General features: G+C 39.3%; 1 protein-coding gene across 1 annotated transcript; it reads right to left on the minus strand.

The window, feature by feature from the left end:
- Positions 1–1,086: 1,086 nt before the first annotated feature.
- kcnk3a (potassium channel, subfamily K, member 3a) lies at positions 1,087–21,052 on the minus strand. The gene is made up of 2 exons (XM_018743530.2): positions 20,591–21,052; positions 1,087–4,429 (listed from the first exon to the last, which is right to left on the minus strand). Exons 1-2 carry the CDS (start codon positions 20,871–20,873, stop codon positions 3,561–3,563), a joined length of 1,152 nt encoding a protein of 383 aa, XP_018599046.1. The 5' UTR covers positions 20,874–21,052; the 3' UTR covers positions 1,087–3,560.
- Between the last annotated feature and the right edge of the window lie 1,687 nt (positions 21,053–22,739).

Raw genomic sequence — 22,739 nt, forward strand, 5'->3', positions numbered from 1 at the left:
TACAGCAGATTCGCTAATACAGAAAAAGTAGGAGACACTTTATGAATTTTTTCTCCATTGGATGTGTTAATTAATTGTTAGAAAAATGCATGTTGTATATTGACATTAAAGCTTGTCCTGTACTGAGGTGGGTAAACATATCTCAGAAGAAAACAAAGTTTTGATTCCACACTACCAATCTTTTCTCCGTCTGACTGCTGTATCTGATGATTGCCTTATGGCTGCTTCAGACGATAAACCTCTCAAAAATAAAAACTGGGAACACTGAAAACAGAGCTGGGACAACATAATCTGAAAGCTACAAGAGCAAAGCTACCGTTTATTCTGTTCTTACTGAATGCATAAAGGCAAGTACACAAATAAACAGTATTACTTTCTGTAATTTATATTAAAATGTTATTATAGTAGAGCACTAGATACGATATGCATACATACATAGAGAATGTAAAAATAGTGAATGGCATGAACAGCCATGTGGGAGAAGGCAGTAAAAGCAATTCTGTTGCCTTAAATAAAGACTGTGGCCTGGAAGTGTTTTTAATCTCGTCCTGTTTTAATCTTATCATGTTTGAAAGTACCAGTAAAAGTAATGATGTCTCACAAGTGACCCAGCAGGTTATGTAAGATGGATGTACCTAGCAGTTTGATGAGGTTTACTGGTATATTTGTGTTTAAATTATAGTGGAAAATAATCTAGCATCCCCAAGTCCCAGCAAACAAGTAAATTTATAAGAGACATATGTAACTTATGTTTGTTTCATTTTTAGATATCATTTGGTTCTACTCATTTGCAGTTAATTCAACAAAGGTGCCTAAAATTAAATTATTTTTTCAATTGGCAAAGGATTTTGTCCAAAGCAAATTATTATTTTATCTAATTATAAAGATGGACATTTTAATTAAGATGTTTCACTTATGAAAACTCATTTAGGAATGCATAATAAAAACAATGTTAGCCTAGATCCAGAAATTTTCTTTATTTATTCATTTGCAAATGAAAACTACAAAACATGAGAAAGAAGATGTGAATAAACAGTTTCGTGACAAATTCACTATTATCTTCTCTTTTCCACTTCGTGATGGTGCCATAAGATCAAGGGTGGTAATGGAGTTCCTGTGTAATAAATTGTACAGTTCAGGTTCTTGTTTCTCGATACGCCTTCAGGGCGTCCTGCTTGTCAGCCTGCTTTTTGATAAATGTTGCCAAAGGTGGTTGGGATGGTAGCTCTTCCCTTCACAAGTATGACTAGTCATTTGCGTCTGTAGTTCAGTTTCTTCTCCTATCAGATTTAAAGTGATGATTCAGTGTTTTGTATTATATAACACAAATCCAAACGTCTGTGATGGTGCTTTTGGTGTGCGGTGCAAAAAGGCTGATCTGTCCCTATGTTCTATTCCATGTTTACACCCTGGATTGAGGCGAAAATCGATCTATGAGGTATAATGTATGTGTACTATAAATAGACAAAATAGCAAAAGCGGCAACAAGTTTGCTGTGATTTATCTTTGTTAATTAGGGAAAAATTTGTTAGTATTAGCTATAATTATATTGTTTTAGTTTCACAGGAGAAGAGTACAATGCGTTCAGGTAGTAACTGAGATTCAGACATGAACAAAACTGACTGTAATGTTTATGAAATCTCCCTTATGTCAAGAATACATTTTGTTTTTGTTGTCAGAGGCCACTGTTTAGTGAGCTGAACTAATTTTATTCATTAGACCTCTTTCATATGTTTGTGCCTGATATTGTTAAAAGAGTAGAAAGTTAAATCTGAGTTTTTATTGTATCTATGTCTAAATTTCTAAATCTTTGGAAATACTGATATCAGTATATTCCACAAAGTGATGCATTATAAACTAAAGTAATACACACAAACAGGTAGTAGAGGAAAGCTGGAGTACTAAAGCTACACATCATGTATGCAAATCATGTGGGACCTAATGTGTGATTGAAGACTGTAATGTACAAATCTCTTCTTTGTGTATTACCAGGCAGTGTATCAGTTATGGTAGTATGAGCCAACATATTTTAAAGAAGTGACCTGCAAAAAAATCTTGATGTGTGTTCAGCAAGCACTTCTGTGATAGGTTCTGCAGAACTTGCAAATGTCCTCTGAGGAAGAGTCTGAAAGGTCTGTCTGTTCTAGGAGGTCAAAATTATCATTGAAAACCAAAGGTGGGTAGAATGGGGCACTCCAAGAAGTATAATTTAAGGTCATTAGTCAAAGCTGCTTCAACAGCTGAGTTCAACATGGGTCACAAGCATTACAAGGCAATAGCTGGGTTGCTATGTACAAACTCTTCACAAAACCTGGCAACTCTTTACAGCCTGTTCAGTGGTCCAAAGAGCATGGGAAATGAACTTCTGAGCCACGAAGGACCGCAGTTTTCTCAACAACCAGACGTGTGAACTTGCATTGACGGTCTTAGGAGCTCTACACCCCCGAGTGCCTGTGTTATAAAGGGTTTCTTAAACTACATAACAGGACGTGCCAGAGTTCCCCTGACATAGCCTGGTCCACTTATTCCATTAGATGGCAAAAGATATAGAGCACAGGTAGCAGTCATCTTAATCACATGACACAGTTTCTTCCATGTTCAATGGACAGCTACAGTTTTCATTTGCTGGATTGTCAGGAGGAGGGCCTGAAAGAGCAGCATCCACTTTGATTAAAACCAGCAGGTACTGGGCAAATTTCACATCCCAAATTTTTGTAGAACAGTTCCAGACCCTTCTGTTGATGTCTCTGCTGCCCCAGCTGCAGGCTGTACCAACAACTATATCGATTTCCAAACATTCCGACTTTTGTCTTCTACCTGATAAAACTGTTGCTTTCACTTCCAAGCAAAGACATTTTCCCTAACATACAAATTTCAAGGTAAATTTCTGAAATCAAACGCTTTAGTGTAAATTTAATTAGTCTACTGTGGTGCCTACTAACTGATGCCCTAGTACACCTAAGCTAGCATCCTAACGTGCAGTGGTCCCTATGGTTCAATCACCTACTTTGCAACAAATGAGTGATGGCATCACAGATATAAGTTAAAATAAAAGACAATAGACATGTAGATGAACATGAAAAACATAATTATAATGCTAAGTGCTGCACTTTGAATGGAATACAGCACTGGAGTCTGAAAGAATTTAATTGACATAACTTTGCCCTCTGGCTGCACAGACTGTAAATATACCTCTCATAACAGTTAAAGTTTACAATATTTTAAACATAAAAATTGCAAATTTTGGTACATACACTTTGTTTCATTGAATATTGTACTCAAATGACTCCCTTTCGTATTTTCATGGAGAAAAGACATGCTTCAGTTTATAAAATATTGTAGTAGTAGAGGCGGAACAATGTTATAAATATATCATTGTGTATAACCGATGATAAAAAATATTAATCACTTGCTGTGGAGCATGTCTTATTTCCATTAAAAAGGTTCCCCACATGAGCTGCTTTTCAAGTCCTAAAGTATGTGCAAAAAATTTGGTTTACTTATTACTATTAAAATAGTCTTCTATATGCTGAGGAGTGATACTCTGAGGTCTCCAGCAATTAGATAGAGCTACGTCTCTTTGTTAGTCCCCTGTAGGTGGAGAGGCTGTGGAGCCCAGTGGACACAGAACTAATGGCTGAACGCTGTTGCAAGCTGCACACACAGCCGTTGGAGTTCGGGTCAACAAAGAACTCGCTCTGTTCCACATAGGTGTCTGAGGTGGACAGGTCCCGAGGGATGATCATGGGGATGGAGTACTGCAGCTTCTCTCGACTCTTGTACCACAGGCAGGAGCACATGGATTGAAAGTGCATGACTTCGGCGTAAACGTTGCGCAAGCCCCGCCCTGTGCCACCGCCCGAGGAGGATGACGCAGGCTCTGGGTTGCATTCAGGGAGACCGGCTTGGCCAGCACGGGACAGCAGGGCCCGGTGCTCAGCATCCCGCTTCTCATCTTCAGCGTTCATGGTCATGAAGCGTAGCACCACCAGGTTGAGGAAGGCCCCAATGACTGTGAGCCCTGTGAGGATGTAAATGAAACTAAATGCCACATACTTGGGGTTGTTCTGCAAGGCATGGTCCTTCTGCAACGCTACGTAATCCCCGAAGCCAATGGTTGTGAGGGTGATGAAACAGTAGTAGTAGGCATGGAAAAAGCTCCAGTCCTCATAGCGGGAGAAGGCCATCGCCCCAACGCACAGTGTGGTGATGCAGGAGATGAAGCCGATGGTCACCATGTTAGCCATGGAGACCTCTGTCCGCCGCAGTCTAAGGCACTTCTTGATACGGTGGAGCAGGTATTTAACGAAAGTGTTGATGCGCTCGCCCAAGCTCTGGAACATGACCAGTGTAAGAGGGATCCCGAGGAGTGCGTAGAACATACAGAAGACCTTCCCGCCATCTGTGCTTGGGGCAGCATGCCCGTACCCTGCAATGACACAGAGGGAAAGGGGAGCAACTGATTAACAATTAAATGCGCTGTAAATGTAATTAAATGTAATGATTTCTTCTTAGAGTTGGTGGTGACTCCAATTACAAGGGACACGCCCCAAAGATCACATTCTACGAGATAAAACAGTATGGTACCTTCCTTTAGTGTTGCTCCATAGATCATAGTTTAAAAATCAATTTCATCCCTGGAGCTCAGACACTGTAGTGCCTACTGTGCTTCTTTCACTCCCTTGACCTTACACAAATTGATACCAAAGTGTGTGGGCTCAGCTGTGGTAGGTACTACCCAGGGTGAGGTTCTGTGCGACAGGTACCATCCTGCAAGAGCTCGAGTGTCACAAATATCATGCTGAGCTTGCTTCTTCATTACTGGAGTTTATACACTGTGGGACCTACTCTTGAAATTCAAATCTCGTGGTATCCTCCTTCACCGGAGTTCACACTCTGGGGTCATTTCATTCCCTGGGGCTTGCATCATGTGGGTTTTTCAACTTTACCCTCTATATCACACTTCTTGGTGAACTCGCTTTGAACTCATACAAACTGGTACCTTCACTGATTTAAGATAAGACACTGGGGTACCTTTAGTGGAGATCATACCATGAGATTTCTTCATTCCAAGGAACTTGTGCAGTGTGGAACCCCTCCCCCTCAAAGCTCACACACTATGGCATCTTGGCTTGCTGGGGGTCTCAGTGCACATTCTGTATTCACCAAATACATGCTCTGGAGCAGGTAGTGAGGCTGAATGCAACTAGTTCAAAATGTTAAGCTTCACTAGCAAGAGCAAATATTTAAGGATGTCTCAGGCATTTGAAATATTGAACATGTTTGCCTTTAAACTGCAGCACCTTTTAACAATCACTTGATAGTCATACTATACTAGACTGGTTCATTGGTTCATAAATTTCTCCACATGCACTATTCCAAGTGACCAAACCTTACTTTTCTTGGTATGTTTACATAAACATTCTGCTTCAAGTCCTGGCTATATTGCCTTTGTTCATTTTTGCCCAAAAACCTGCAAAGCCTGTTTTGTTTCTCTTGTTTTACAGCAAGAAAACAGAAGTGAAGAATCAATAATACTGTATAAAACATCAATCATTCTATGCATGTTGGTTTATGGTTTGACTTTAATATTGAATTTTCAGTATCCATTCAAATACTGAATTATTTATGCTAGAAAAAAGTGAAATAGAATGGAGTGCTGAGGTTGGATCCATGGGTCATTTAGGGACCTAAGAGAGAGCCTAAGAGAGAATAACGGATCATTAGACAGACATCAAGTGTTATTAAAGTTCAGACATTGAATGATGCTGGCTCTGTTAAAATAGCTGACATCTGACATGCGATAAGGCACAATTATGATGAAAATATTGCCACATAAGATGTGATCAGATGGAAGTTATATGTCCATTAAATATAATTTTTTTGCTAAATATACATTTTAAACCACAGAAATATGAACACAATATGTATGTATTCAATTCTGAAAGGACAAATGGACATGCTAAATCTAGATTCAGAGAAAACCTAAAATGTGTGCACAATCTACACATTCAATTACAGAAAACATCTTGGATATCCTCCTGGTATTACTTACAAGTGACAGAAATTCTGTTTCACTAATGCTGAAGACTAAAGTGTGGGAGACAAGATAAAAAGCAACAGGACTGGGCTCTCCCAGCATGTCACAGAGCATCAGTTTCTACTCTTCCACTGGCATGGGGTTTGCATCAGGGGCCAAGAAAGCTCTCTGACCCCAGAATGCACTTCAGTATAAAAAAGTACTATACTGGTGAGCAGGCACAATCAGCAACATTTATCATAGTTATAAGTAACACGGAATTTTAGGTAAATATTTCCTTTTTGATGTTTTAGAAAATAACAAATTAAGAGAAGGTTAACATGTGTAATGCTTGAGATAAGTCTACAGAACTCAGACCAATAATGTTGTCAGTCATTATAAAAATAAAGAAAAGCAGAGAAATTGTCATTTTCAAAAATTTCCAGCTAGCTTTTGCAGTAAGGAAATAAAAGAGTCTTGCAAGCTTTACTTTTAATTTACAGTTATATGCAATAGCAACACAATGGCAGAATGCATAGTGTTTATTAATGTCTTTTGTGTATTTCTTTATATTACCATGCCATGAAGACTTCCATGAACTGTTATCATCCACCAGCAGTTGGTTTTCTTCCGGTCAATAGCATATTTAAAATGAAACCTGTCTGTCCTTACGGACTTCCTTTCATTCATATATCGTCTCTATAACAGAGAAGGTGGCTAACATGTAGTCCATCTTTCATACATTCAACGAGTCTTGTATTTCTTGCAAGCTAATGTCCTACAACTTTTTTCCTATTCATCTGTCTTCAGAAACATTTTAACTTCAGAACAGCTTTCGCATTACTGAAGAACCAGGCTTCAGACTGGCTGCTCCACTGAAATTGCTTTGATAGCTGTCGTCAGCGGACTGTTAAAATAGCCTCCTTCCGTCTTTAGACAGAGATTGTGCTTTTGCTGGCTGAAATGAGATTCACCAGGACATTTTCTAGCAAAAAGAAACGATGGATCCAAACACTGAACCATGCATTGACTGCTGCTTATTGGAATCTCTCCATAGGATTCCTGCATGATTAAGTGCTGGTCCAAGACCAGTCATGTTTTCTCTTTACACTATTCTCCAGCTGCTAATGACACGAATCCTTGCTTTGTGTATTCCACACCCATGCAGTTCCCTGGTTGCCTTAACAGAGCCATTGAATTAATCCTGCAGCAGTACAGGTAATTTGGAACGTTTTCGGCAGGACTGAGATAGATTTTTTGCTTTCTCTTCATTGTCCTCCATATCCTTTTAATGCTCTTTACTTCTTGTGATGATCCTTAAAGTTCCCTTGGGGTTTAAAATTTAAATGATAATGAATTTCTTTGAGATGCCAGAGAAAATGCATTCTGCTGACCCACAATGACTTGTTATCTGAAACACTAGAGACTGTTTTGCACTCCAGTCCTAACCATTTTGAGTTTGGTTCTTGTCTGGAGAACATGTAAGTTGCTTGCAAAAAATACATAAATGTATGTGCTGCCTGAAAACTAGCAATTGTGTTTTGAGAAGAGACTCCTACATAATCAAACCGTTAGTCCTTTTATTTGCCCTGTATAAGTTCACCTACATCGTCCACAGTTGTTTGGGATTTTGGCCTTGATCCTGTTTCACTTGCACATTGTTGCCCTCTGCGTTTAGAGGGGTCATTTTGCATGAATTTAAGAACTTTCACATCTACCTGTACCATGGTGAATTTCTCTTTTTGTGAACGAATGGATTTTAGAAAACTGAAGGTACTGGTAAGTCGCACAACACAGCTAAGCCCTCATCCTGGGAGAAGAGAACAGGCTAACAGAACAATTCTGTAAACCAATCTGCCATTTAAAGTGAAGTCTGAGAAGCAACAATTTACCGAGTTAGCAATTAGCTGGCCGTTTGGTAGTTTTAACACTTCTTGACTAATGAAATAAACTTTAATTGGATCCAGACAGAGTGCCAGGAAGTCACATATATATAGTTGTAAAAGAACAAGAGTTCCACAAAAGACATTATTTAATCTGACAACGGTAAGTGCCATTATTAAAGTTGTACAGTTAAAAATGATCAGTCATCTCATGCTTTGTACTTGAAGACACCAGACAGATTTATGCATTTTGTTCTGTGTTTCATTATCTGGTGTTAATGCATTCATCATTAAAGCCTGAGGCCCTTTTGCTCTTATGCAATCTTTCTGCCTAGCTGAATTCACAAAATTAATCCTCCATTCATTTTAATAGAACTCTCGATGGCTTTGCTCAGATTGAGTCATATTAACATTCAGTGGATTTTCTAAATTAAATTCTTGTTATATCTGAAATGCTCTTTGCATTCCGAAAATGTTTTACAATTAAATCTGTGCCAGACATGTAATATTGTACAGTTTTTTAGGTGTCATTTTTTCATTCTGACACTCTCTTTTTTTGACAGATGTCTCATTCTAAAAGATCTTCTGATGCATTTCACGGAACTTGTAATTGCAATTAGCTCAAAGAAATTGCTCTGAAAACACTTCAAAGCACAGCATGATGCACATGTGAATTATTTACTTGTGCCTCAGTGTTATTAATGGCAGAACACATGCTGATGTCAAGAGCACACAGTTCATTTCCACCACATTGTCCTCAGTTTTGGAGAACATTGCCACTAACAGCATTTATTTATCAAAGGACTAATAAAATGGAAATTCATTTGAACCTAAAAATACATGGCAAGCTTCATTAAACAATAATCACCTCAGAAAACACAAACTTTTATTCTAGAAAGTTTGAAATTTACTCTCCAAGGCCAGTGAAGTGTAGAAAGAACCAAAGGCCAGGCTGATTTCATACCAAGACTGCCATATGTACAAAAACCAAATATGTGAACATAGTACTTGAAAGGTAGATAAAATTTTTTTAAAAAAGCTGTGAAACTGAACTTGTGTTTTTCCTTGGAAAAGGTCATGAGAGGAGGCAGTGACAATCTCTCAGAGACAATAATAAACTTTGGTTTGAACAGAGTTCATGGAGGTTTTGGTTAAAGATGACTTCATGAAATGAAAATATTTGTATAAAATTTTGAACTGCAAACCTGTGAGCAGTGGAATGCTCAAGACTGCCTCTTTTTTTCAGGAAGAACAGATAGAACTGAGGAATGAGCCTCAGACAGAGACACACACACATCGTCTGAAACCGCTTGTCCCAAGCTGGGTCGCTGCGAACCGGAGCCTAACCTGGCAACACAGGGCGCAACGTTGGAGGGGGAGGGGACACACCCAGGACAGGATGCCAGTCCGTCGCAGGGCACCCCAAGCGGGACTCGAACCCCTGACTCACCGGAGAGCAGGACCAGTCAAACCCACTGCACCACTGCACCTCCCCCCAGGCAGAGACAAAGGGCTTAAACAGCAAGAGAACAGGAAAAGAGCTTTTGATTTTAAAATCTAAATGCATCCATCAAAAAAGCCATTGGTTCATACACAGATTCAAGGAACTTATGGAAGTTAAACCACAAATGTATTTATTTATCCAAGATTTTCAACCATTTAGATATTTCTGCCCCTTCCATTGAGGATATTCAGCATAATTATATCATAGGAGGGTATAATTGTTACCCTTCTGGGTTTGCATCTCTGGCCTTTTGGTCACAAGTACACAACCCTTCCAGGAATGACAAAGTAGAGAAGATACAAACACTTGTAAAGTGAGCAAGCAATCAAAATTAAGATGAAGAATTCATTCTGAATGAAGCCCCAAATCTCATTTTTTAAATGAAAGATGAAGACCTTGCATCACTGAGTTTGTGAACTCTAGAACATGTGGCTGCAGCACATGCTCGTTTTTGTCCCAGTGGATATCTTATTTAAGCAGCCTGGCAGCTGACTGAATGAATGACACTGTGCTACTTCAATAAAATGGATGTGTCACTTTTTTCATAACTGCTAAGGCAGAACTGGAAGCCTCGAAGCACAGGGTGCCAGGCTAGTTAAGGTACACTCCCAGACAATACGGGGGTTCATTGCATGGCCCTTTTACACATTCACTAAAACAATGAATATGTTAGTAGATCATTATATATAATTTTTCTTCCAAAACAGAAGAAAATATAATTAATATATCTACAGAATAAACTTGAATTTGTCCCAAGATACCATAAATATTTAGAACATACTTTTTTCTTTTTAAATTTGAAATATATTGAGTTTGCAGGTACATTTTTTTTGGTTAGTTCATAAAAAAAGCCAAGAAGCTATATATTTTTTCATAATTTGAATTTAAACCTAGGCATTATTTGAAACTTCAGTTAAGTTGCCATAAATTTAAGTTGAGGATGTCATTGCATAAATCAATATGCAAAGTTTAAACCCTTAGTGTTGTATTTTGTTCCTTTTTAATTGCTTCCTGGAACTGACATGCACACAATGGGTTCATCTGGGGTGGATTGTCTTAATGTTTCTATTTAATTTTCTGGATTCCCAAGGGATGGTTAGCTGTAGTATTGCATTTCTATTTAGGTTGATTTCTTCACTTTCCCATCAGTATCATTTTTCCAAATTGGATGACGATGCTGCGGAAATAATTGTGGTTATAAGATGTGCAATCAAGAGTACTGTCTCCTTGACACTACAGTGTATTTCCGTCAATGTGCTTTATTTACCAGAAGCCCTTGTTGTATCTTCTTCAGAACATATTCCTCAGTGAAACAGGACACCTCATTTCAGTTTGAAAATGTGCTAATACATAATACGTAATAGAAGCTAGGATAGTTAAAATGTTAAATGTGACACCACAGGAACATTTTAAGAGGCAAACAATTACAATAACTGATTGTTAGCATTTATACACCTATGTAAGAATGCACCTGGACTCATCTTCAGTGTTTTCACTGAGTGTCACTACGTGTTTTGAGTCTTTTAGCATCAGGCACATCTCAATGAACTTCAGTTAAAGATTTTGGCTATGCTGTTCCATAACTTTATTTTTATGTTTCTTTTCCAGCCATTCTAATATTGACTACCTTTTATATGTTTAGGTTCATTGTCTTTGTGGCACAGATGGGCTTCAGTTGTAATAAGGTATAACCGTAAATTTAATTTCAGTTTACTTTATACAGTTTTATTGCCCCTTAAGTATTACTGGGGTGGCATGGTGACACAGCCAGTAGTGCTGCTGTTTCACAGCACCTGGGTGGTGGGAGAGGACATGGGTTCGATCCCTGCTCAGTCAGTGTGGAGTTTGCATGCGCTCCCCGTCTCTGCGTGGGTTTCCTCTGGATGCTCTGCTTTCCACCCACAGTCCAAAGGCGTTGTTCAGGTTCCCCCATAGTTTGTGAGTGATAGAGTGTGTTCCACTGATGTATGGGTGAGTGACCCATTGTAAGTAGTGTATCTAGTAGTGTAAGTCACCTAGCTGAATAAGGTGTGTGGGCTGGTAATTCTACATAGAGTTCTTTGGAAATTGGTTTGGAGAAAAGGATCTGCTATAAACATAAACTCACAGATTGAGGTTTTTTTTCATACAAAGAATAATTCATAGCTCTTTCAGTCACAACAAAGTACCCAGGTCCTGGGGTAACAAAACATCCTCACACCATCACACTGCCACCGCCATGCTTGACTGTTGAACACTGTTACTCTGAAATGCCATATTTTGCTTTTGACAGATGCAAAGCGGCCCATATTGTTCAAGAAGTTCTACTTTTGAGACATCAGAGATCTCCAGCTACTTTTTGGTAAACTAGCTTTCATATTCTTCTTAGTGAGCTATGGTTTCTTTGCCATTCTTCTGTGTATCCCAGTTTATTATGAATTTCTTTTTATATCATGAACAGTGACTTGAGGTGAGATAAGAGAGTCCTGCAGTTCCCTGGATAGTACTCTGAGGTTCTTTTTGAGCTCAATGATAATTTTATACCTTGCTCAGGGAGAGATTTTGGGAGGAGAGCTACTGATCAGTAGATTTAGCACTGTTCCTTACTTTTTACATTTGATGATTTGACCATGGTCTGATCCAAATTTGGAGCCTAAGAAATGGCTGTGTAACCCTTTCCAGACTGATTGGTTTCAGCAACTGTTTTCTGGAGGCCTTTAGAATTTTATTTTTGTTCATGGTATAATTTCTTCTGTAAATCTGTTTGACTAACTTCACTGTGGCTGGTAAAAGTTGTAGTAGTTGAAAATAATACTAAGAAAGGTTAGCCCAAATGAGACCAGATGATATTCAAACAGATGACTCTAATTACCCCCTTACTAAAGTTGATTAAGAGTTACTTTTTCACATAGTTTGCACTTTTTTTGTACAGTTTATTATCACCAATTCTAAGAAAAGGGCATAAAAACAATGTTCTTGTAATTTTTTCTCCCTCAGGCTCCATGTATATACTGCTAGAACTGACACAATGATCTGATGAAATTTGATGTCATAAAGCATTGAAAACAGACAATTGTAAAAGGGGACACACAGTACTAATTCCTAAGCAGAAGTGCTGAAGAAAAATATACCATCTACACTAAGGAAAGAGATTATTTTCAAATGATCAATCCCATTTGAATTCTGTTCTTTATGGATCTGTACCCGTTTAGCATTGCCATTGCATCCCTTCTTCTGTTCACCTTCAGATTTCTCCAGAGTATCTGTAAGAGTGACGGTCAGTGCTTATAAAACTTTTAGGGCACCCCATTTGAACTTCGAGTTGCTTCTGCTCCTGCTTTCCTAACGGTCTCCTGCATGTCATTCCAAGCAGGTTCCCTCCCATCCAAGGTAGTAGATTTTCCAAATCTGAGAAGGCCCTGCATTTCCTCAGCTCTTGTTTTTTGGTAGAATTGCTGCATGTGGTTTGGAGGTAGTTTTTAATTTCCTCCTTTGAGCAGAACAGTTGTCCATTGTGTTTCTGCCCCCGCAGATGTTTGCCCAGAGGCATACACTAGTAAAGTCACTTATTTTCTGGCCCTCTCTTTCCTACTTCTTGTATCCCACACTGCCCTCGACAGACATGAGCGTCACAATTCATGTCTTTGTTGCATTACCACAGTATGTTACGATTGTACTTTAAATTATGTATGTCTGACCCTTTTTAATAACATTTTTTTGTATTGAAAGTTGCATTACTACAAAGAATTACCAATAATCATAAGCTGTTATACAATTCCCTTATTATTGAATGTGGAGGTCTGCAAACATATTGCTTGAAAGTCAAACCCTTGAAGACTTGAAAACATTTCATGTACTCTTTTTCATTGATACTGTATGTAAAAAAGTCTTCATACACAATTTCAATGTTGCTATTTACAATTATGTAATATGACAAATTTTAAGGATACTTATGCAAAAAAGCAGAATATAATGAAGAAACATGAGTCAACATATTATTAATACAATATGTTGTTCTTGGATCACATTGAAAAACCAGCTGCTGCACATGGAAGCCCCTCCTGAAAAATAAACAAACGTCTGAAGTTTCCAACCTTCCACTGAAATACACATCCCATATCTGTCTATAATGTGGCCATAATGCTCTCACATTTCATATCTGGTATTGAGCCAAGCTCATACAAAGCACTGCCTTCTCCCGTGTTTGTTATGCCAACAAATGACACAGCAGCTTGCCTGTATTTTTCAGATAGCATAGGCTTCTGTGAGAGACATCTTATGTGCAAAATGAGATGATGCAAAAGGAAGCGAGGAGAGCGTGGCCATAAAACTATTAAGGATATTAAAAGGCTTGTAATGGATATTTCAGTTTGTTTTTCCCCATCATGCATCAGTGGACTCATCCGTGAGTACAGTCTTGCTCCCACAGCCCAAGCTGTGGGTTTCACCATTGCACTGTAATGGAAATATGCCAAAAAAGATGGATCAGTGAGTCGTGACTTGGCAAATCCTCCCATCTTATAAGGAACCAAAATAACACAAAACTATAGCCAGAAAGTTAGCTCTTCACATATACCTGTGTGTATCCATGGACAATCTATGCCAGAAAATGGAGAAAAGACAGAACACAACATAACTGGATCATTCCTTGGAATCTCTTCTACAAAATGTGACAAAAGTTTCCATTTTATCTGTGAGACAATTTTCCTTACAATCATCTGTTTCCCAAATATTGTAATTAAAAAAAATATTCTGTGAACATTCGATCAGTATTATTAATGTACAGGACATCACATCAAGAAATATACTCCTGTATTCACGCACATGGTCATGGTGGTCCAGAGTCTGTCCTGAACTCTATGGGCACAAGGCTAACGGGGTACAAGCTGGTCAGGAGACCAGTCCATCACAGCCACACACAGACACATGCATACATTCACTCCAGATAAGTGCAGTCTTTATTATAATATTCTGTATGCACTGAACTAGCCTTTTCACTTATTGTGGAGAATGCAACATGCAGGATTTAGGGTTATCATTAATTCCAACAAGCCTTCTCAAATGTGTCTGTGGCAAAGTATCAACCTAACACACATTCACAAACAATATGGAATAAAAATGAAAATATAAAGAAGTATTTAGAAAAAAAGATTTCAAATCAATATTGTGTTTATTGTCCCCTCCCCCTCCAGCCTTACGCCCTGTGTTGCCGGGTTAGTCTTTGGCTCCCCGCAACCCCGTATGGGACAAGCGGTTCAGAAAGTGTGTGTGTGTGTGTGTGTGTGCTGTGTTTATTTTAAAACAATGTAGTTCACAGTGTTGTGGTTCCTGCTCAACTAATGCTATTCTGTAATTGAAAATGTTATTAATATCATGGTACAATTTTAATCTCAATATTATTTAAATACATTTAAATATATTTAAGTATGGTTATCAACTACGCTACTGGATGAAACAATATATGTGAATTATTAATGAATGTCTCCACTGGAGATGTTATATTAAACCTCCATTGGAAACAAAAAATACAGTAAGTACAGTACAAACTAGCTGATCATCTGAAAGGGCAACATGCCTGGGAAAACTATGAAAGATCAAATGACTCATAAGGCACGGATCCAAACAAAATGTCATTCCTGTAAATCAATGTGAAATTTCTAACTTTAAAACCTCTCTCTGTGGGAGCGATCCTGGGATGCTAACTTTCACATACGCCTCTAAAGTTGCCCACATCTATGACACATATACAAAATTAAAAAATACTACATTTTCAGTATCCTTCAGATGCATTCACCTCCATTGCTAGCTTAATGAAGTACACTAGTGAGATGTTAATATAAAGGAATGTATTACAGTTGTGTTTTGAGCAGGTCTGTGTTTACAGTATTAGTTGCAGTACAATTAGAATTTTTCACTAAATACTTGACAAGTAAAATTTGTAGTCTTTCTTTTTTCTTGTCTAAGCTATCATACTAAAATGTAAAAATATTACATTCATTTAAATATTAAAATTAAAACCAAAATGATTCATGCCCTCAGTCTTCATAGACTATATACTTTATAGTGCTTGGTCATCGCTCTCTTTAGTTTACAAAATGCCCCAGATATTAACATACTTACAAAAAAACAAAACTGAACTGGCAGCCTTGCTGCTAAAATGCCATAGAGCACATTATATGAGCTAACCATAACTGTAGTCATATGCAGATGGTCACCTGGGCAGGATTTGAAAAGTCCTCTCAAAGCTCTGGTGATGTGGCTTCCTAAGTCACATTGCAGGGGCTGTGTAATTCTTGAAAGAAGGATAAAATACAATTTGAAAAAGTCACATCTAACAAAAATATGCAGTACACCAGAATTACAGCCTCTTAAGTGGTAATACGAAGCACTTGTGTAGCACAGTCTCTCAAATAACATGGTGCTCATAGACTATCTAATGGAATCATCTGATGCTTTATGTAATTTTAAGATTGCAGGCCTTTTGCATGGTGTCTTTCTTTTTTCCATACTTTCCAGTCAAGACAATTGTCGTATTTCAGCACATTCAAGTAATCCATCCGGCTACCTTATTCATTTGATACCGTGTACATGTAGGATAATGGGCCCTTGGAGGCATGGGTCTTCGGGTCAGTTTCAGTGCACAGACAAGGTTCTGAGCAGCCATCTGCCCAACGAGACTCAGTGGTGAGGGACACGAGTTGGCAGCCCCTCACATTCGGTTCAGTTTACCCTTTCAAAAACTATGGTTAACAGCAGTGAAACACATAGTGTGGGGGTGGGGGGCAAGGTATAGAGTTTCATCGGTCATCAGATGGTGGGGACAGGTGTTCTGAGGTCAGGGTTTGCGTTCTCATCTGTCTGTCACAGCTGGCACCCCTCCAGTCACATTTTGGGTTCAGTGGTCAGAGAGGGTTTGAGGTGAATGTTTTGGATCACCGGCACTGAGAATTAACATGTGAACCAACACCATTGTTTTTTCAGCTGGCACCACCACCACCACACAAGGACCATGGATGCCCTCAGCTATTCTTTACCTGTTTTGTTCCTGACACATGCAGTAGTTCTATGACCATGTATTGGAAGAACAGCATCCAGCATCCTTCTCCAATTTCTTGTTTAAGTGTTTGTGTCAGTGACAATCAGTGAAAGACAGGAATTTGTAACACACCCAACAGAAGAAAGTTTTAGAAATCCAGCTAACCTACTTACACAGCTTTTGGCATCTTCAGCTGTTACTTCACAGGCAAAGTTACAACATAGACATTATATAAATTGCTGCTGTAGTGTAATATATCAATTACCTTGATATAATCAGTGATGATTAATGTTTTAGGTAAATGTTTTGTTCTCAGCAAAAGAAAAGGCAAACATTTAAAGTAGAACCCTTTTTTTCTTGTTATATGTTTTATTTCTTTTTCATTTCATGTGTAGCTATTATATGGTGCTGCTTGCACCCCTAATGGGATGGTCACAGCTGTATAAGATATTGAAGTAATCTCATAAAACTTCAATCTTGAATCTTAACACAAACTTATAAAATGAATGTGATTACAGTTTACACACTATATTCTGCTTATCTATTTGGTTTCACCAATGCAACTTGGGGTTCACTTATTTTTGCAACCTGTACTACTTCGATTTTTCCACTACACAAATGATTTCCTTCAAAGCAACACACAGAATTGGTCAATACACACCGGTTATGTCAGATGAGAAAGACTGCTTCTCATTAAATAATGGTTTTGTTATAAAGCTAAGGGATACAACAAGTTCACATATTTTCAAGCAGCACTGCAAGCTTCTTCTTTGTGAAAAAAGCAAAAGCTTCACAAATCCAACCTTATGTGACATGTTAATATCAGTCTTTGCAGACATACAAGCAACATGTCAGAAAATTCAATTGAAAAAGGGAATTTATTTATTTTTTGCTATTCAAGCCTGGAAAATCAGCTTAGTTTCATCTAACCAATTCTGTTCTGATGAGATGAAGCCATCTCAGACTGTAGTTATTTCACACATCATTTTCCTTTTGTGTACTTCCACAAGCTCTTCTTCTATCCCAAAATAGTCTAGGATGTTATATTATTTATCTGTCTCAAAAGTGCCTTTGAGGTCAGACTGAAAATCCATTAAATATTTTATAGAAATCATCATTGGGAAGGACCTGATGATATGTGAAATGTGTCAATGCATTTGGTCTTGCAGAGAGATGCCATTCTGTCCTTTTAAATGTACAGTAATTTTGTATGAAGGAGTGATTATTTAGGGAGGAGCAGAACTTGCTTACTGCAGTGGGCTGATTGTCAGAGAAGCTAAGCAGTTGTCACTTAACTGCAGAGTGATTGTAAGTGAAACAGGCAGTGCTGTATTGCTGTGTGTTGGGGTTGGCCACAATGTCTGTTGTTCACTTATATAATATTTAGTTAATCTGTTAGCAATCCTGTGCGAAGAGTTGTAAATGCTCTTTTTAGAAACCAACTGGCAAAATCCTAACGGTTATCTTTTGGATTGTATCCAATCAGAACTATACTCAGTGTAAAAGCATCCAGTGTTTTGACTCTTTGTTCATTAAGGATTCTAGAGAACAAACAATCAAAATAGCACTTATATTGCTCTACTGGCCATAATTGCATTCAAAGATCTTTTTCTGGATTTCTTCCAAAGATGTTTAATAAGCTGGCACATTACCGCTAATGACAGAAAATACCTTTTAAATTTTTAAGCAATGATGTGTATTTCAGGAAGTTTCCATTAAATTGGGTCTATATTGCACAAAAGAGCCAACTCCTTTACATTTGTAGAAAGCTGTTCTGCCAGCATTATTTAACTTTGTCTTCTTCAATCCAAGCACCATAAATAGTACATAGATATAGAGTTACACACACACACACACATTTTCAGAACCGCTAGTCCCATACGGGGTCACGGGGGACCGGAGCCTACCCGGTAACACAGGGCGTAAGGCCGGAGGGGGAGGGGACACACCCATATAGAGTTAATTTCCAGATAATATGTATTCTGTGGTATGCAGTGATGCAAAACTGTGAAACTTTGGCGATAACAAAATTAAATAGCGTACTGTGCACATACGTTCAGAGCTTTGAGATAATTCAAGGAAATATTTTAGTATTACTGCATATTAAGTTGTTTCACAGGTATTCTGCAGTGAAAAATATCTTCTTAAAGCAAACAACGATACAGTGATGGGCAACAGAGGTAACATGTATGTAAAATTCCTTCTGAAAATGTTTAATTGTTCTTACCACATGAATGTTGCTACCATATTGAACACTAATCATATTTACATAAACTGGGCATATAAAACTGGGAAAACAGTTCCCTGTGTGGAATACACACACACACATTTTCAGAACCGCTTGTCCCATACAGGGTCGCGGGGAACCAGAGCCTACCCGGTAACACAGGGCGTAAGGCTGGAGGGGGAGGGGACACACCCAGGACAGGATGCCAGTCTGTCGCAAGGCACCCCAAGCAGGACTCGAACCCCAGACCCACCGGAGAGCAGGACTGTGGTCCAACCCACTGTACCACCGCACCCCTGTGTGGAATAACTGGACTAATTTTTATCAGCAGTGTACGCATAACCCTGAAAATAAACATATTCCTTGAAACAAAATACACACTCCATATTCCTCCCCTAGTGGAGAAATATCAACACACTTGCGCAAGCTCCATCTGATACTTTCAGTCATTTTCCCTATATTGAGACATTGATTTATGATGTCTGAAGCGAATAAACCCTGCCCGTGTGGGAGGTCCCTAGCTACCCTAAAGCAGTCGGGGTGCTGACGTGAGAACGGCCGGCTGGCATGCGGTGCAGGCAACGTTGCCAAGGAGGCCCGATGTGAAAGTTCCAAAGGAGTTTATCAAAACGTCCCCAATGCCAAAAGCCACATGTGTGGGAATTCTTTCCAATTGCTTATTTATTTTTCCCATTCAGCATTCCTTCCATTAAAGTGATCCTTCCCATGGGGAGTTGGATGAAAAGGGACAAGAAAGTGGGATTCTTCTTGAGACCCTCTCCTTGAACGTGCAGTTCATCTGTCTCGCTTGGCTTTCCTTTTGCAGTTCAGCGAACTCTAAGTACATTCTTTAATGTCTCCAATCTGACAAGTTACATCACATAATTACAGTAAGAGAACAAAACCAGCTGTAAGCTTATTTTGAAAAGTGCATAAATGATATTGTTTGTAATGACTTAAGACCTCTACTTACAGAGAGGTCACGACCTCTGTGTTAAGATCCAATGAATCCTCTCCAACCTCAGACAGTTTTCCTTATGACCTGCTGTATTCAAAGTTAACAGATAGTAATTTTAATGCCATACAATGACAAAAATTCAATGTGTGAATGTGATGTGAATGTGTTGGCTATTGTGTATAATGCTTTTATTTTATACACATCTTAAAAAGGAAGGCGTTTAAGGAACCTATTGTTCTGGGAAATTTCCAGAATAGCCTACAAACTTTTAACTATTTAGCACAGCACTGTATGTGTCGTGCATCTGCCGTGGAAACGATTTTGCGTGGCTTTTGTGCAACCTTTGAGACCTCTCTGCGGTATAGAACATGTTCCAGTTCCTTCAAGAGAAACATTTTGTTACTCAAAATGCTGTTCCTCATTAATGGTGTTTTCACTGATCAGCAATCACTTCTGTTCTCTGTTTAATTTCCCAGTCCAAAACACACACACACACACACACACATACACACACACACACACACACACAAAAAAAACACATCCCATGAAAAGAAGTGTTAAAATGTACTACACACGATGTTGTGATATTTAGGTAAAGCCTAAAAATTCAACTGTAATATTACAGACCCTCTCTAACTTATGTCACCATTGTAGAACTTTCGTACCATTTACAAACAAGTGTAACAAAATAGTGTTAATTTTTTTAAAAAAATGTAACAAAATGCCCAGCTTGCAGAACAGCTTAGCAAAACCTACTTTATCAGAGCCCATAATAACAGCTTCTAAAACGTACTAAATGCCTCCCCCGGTGGTTACCAGTGCGGTGTTCAAAATGCGTTTACTCACTTTGCCCCATGGTCAGTGCTCAGTTTTTTCCCCCCAAAAACAGGCTTTACATGCAAGATGTTCGGTGCTCGGCTGAGCCGGGAGAACAGCGGGCGTAGCGATCGCATCCCTTCAGCGGGCTCTCTTACTGAGTCTTACCGATGGTGGTGATCACGGTGATGGCGAAGTAAAAAGATCCTGCGAATTTCCACTGCACGCCAGCCTTGTGCGGTTTCAGCTGCAGGACCACCCCTTCGAGCTCCTCAAAGTTCACTTTGGACAGGTTGTATTTGTTCATGAGCTCCACTTTCCTGTCGTCCAGCTTCTTCTTCTGCGTCGTCTCCTTCTTGGACTCGAGGGCGTCGAAGACGGCGGCTCCCACCAGCAGGTAGGTGAAGGTGCAGATGATGAGGGCTAGGGTGCGCACGTTCTGCCGCTTCATGGTCTGCGCGCTCCGGCCGACTGCCCAAGGTGCGAAGCTGATGTGGATCTGGAGGAGGGAGAGCTCGGCTCGCTCATGGCTACGATGTCTTCTGCAAGCGACTGTCGCGAGCCCGGCGCTCCTCGGCCACTTTATTTACTGAAGCGCACGCAGAGCGGAGCTGTTCGTTCAGCACCTCCCCGTCCCCGAGCAGCCCTAGCCCACCCCACCCCCAACCCCAACCCCCTGGCGGAGAGCCGGACCCGGGACCAGGGATGGGCTGCTGCCTTATTTGGTCATTCGCTCCGAGGTGCGCTCGTGCTCCCTGCCTGCGCTCGCGCCTGCATCACGTTCGCGGTCGTCCGCAGCGGCCCGGTGATCTTTCCTATTTGGCCTCAGAAGGGGCAGCAAAGCGCAAAACTGGACACAACTGCTCTTACTTGACCCGATAGATAGATAGATAGATAGATAGATAGATAGATAGATAGATAGATAATAATAATAATAATAAAAATAAGAAACACTTACACAATTCTTAACAAATAAATACTTCTAGAGGCTATATTTATTTTAAAGCCATTGTGTCAGGGCATATCAAGGCGCACCAATGTATTCACGCGCAAATCTCAATTGTGATAAGCGAATACAATCAAATGTACCCGAACACAAATGCCACTTTCTTTAATGATAAAGGCAAACGGGATCCCCAAAGTGTATAAAATGTGTTTGGAATGGGCAGAATGAAAGCGGGAGCCTTTCTGAGCAAACACAGACAATGAAACATAAGTTGAGTCAAGTCTGTGCCGCATAAGCAGGGCCAGCTGTGAACAGCATATTGTTGAATTAATAAAAGTCTGAAGTGATATGAAGGGCAATAAACATGGTTTATGAAATTGGCTTTAAATTTACATTGAATAAAAACTACTCAGGAGATTTATGTAAGAGCATTTGCTATTGTAATTCTGCTCTGTTAACCATCCAGTCTCACCACGGTGCTTTCCTTTGCCCAGCCTGTGCACATGATTGCTTTTGATTTGTTTTAATTTTAGCCAGGCCAGACTTTAACATGGTTATGCATCAAAATGCCACTTCCCATGAACAAGTGACCAACAACGCTGGTTCTATTCTAGGGGCATGGCCCGCAGTACTAAGTCAATATTAGGTGGGCCAGAGGATTGTCTTGGCTTTATTGTTTTTATTCAATAGATCAGCGCAAGCAGCTGCCTAATGAATGCTGATGGCTCTCCCTGAAACTCAAGGGGAAAGTCTAACAGTATTTCCTCTCATTTTTTTTCTCTCAAATTACCTTTCAGTAAATTATATGAAATCTTTTATGCCCATGTTATTAGTTTCCTCATTAGGATATAATTATGGATATTTTGTGCTACGGTTTTGTGGTCAGTCGAATAACAATACTGATGTTAACAATACTTTATCTTTCCTTGTTTGATATGTTTATATATGCCCTGAGTTATATTAAAAGTAAATGATTATCAGAATTATGAAAAACAAAAACCAAATTAGATTAACTCTTAAGAGTAACTGATACACCATCCAAACTTAATTGAGAAAAATATATTTAATGTGTAAACCGTGAGGAAAATTAAGCTGCAGGCTTAGGTGCTATCCACTTACCCGGAACTGGGCATCACAACCATGCTGTATGTGATGTTCATCCGTGATGCCTAACTATTCCTGGTAACTAGGGTCAGAGTGCTAGTCCTCGGGCAGACCTCTGGCTGGAACTGAAGCCTTCATTATTTCAATTTGGAAATGTCCTATGAAGAGAGGCAACGATGCAGAGCCATGGGCTGGAGAACAGCTCTTGGGGAATGGTGCTGCTCTAACTCTGTGTCTCAGTGATGCTGAAGCGGTCCCACTCAGAAC

The sequence above is a fragment of the Scleropages formosus genome, chromosome 1 (assembly GCF_900964775.1).
Source record: "Scleropages formosus chromosome 1, fSclFor1.1, whole genome shotgun sequence".
Taxonomy (NCBI): Eukaryota; Metazoa; Chordata; class Actinopteri; order Osteoglossiformes; family Osteoglossidae; genus Scleropages; species Scleropages formosus.

Coding starts and splice junctions, on each gene's coding strand:
- kcnk3a (XM_018743530.2), bottom strand. CDS start 20,873: ATGAAGCGGCAGAACGTGCGCACCCTAGCCCTCATCATCTGCACCTTC. Junction 4,430..20,590: donor CACCGTGATCACCACCATCG/GTAAGACTCAGT, acceptor GTGTCATTGCAG/GGTACGGGCATGCTGCCCCA.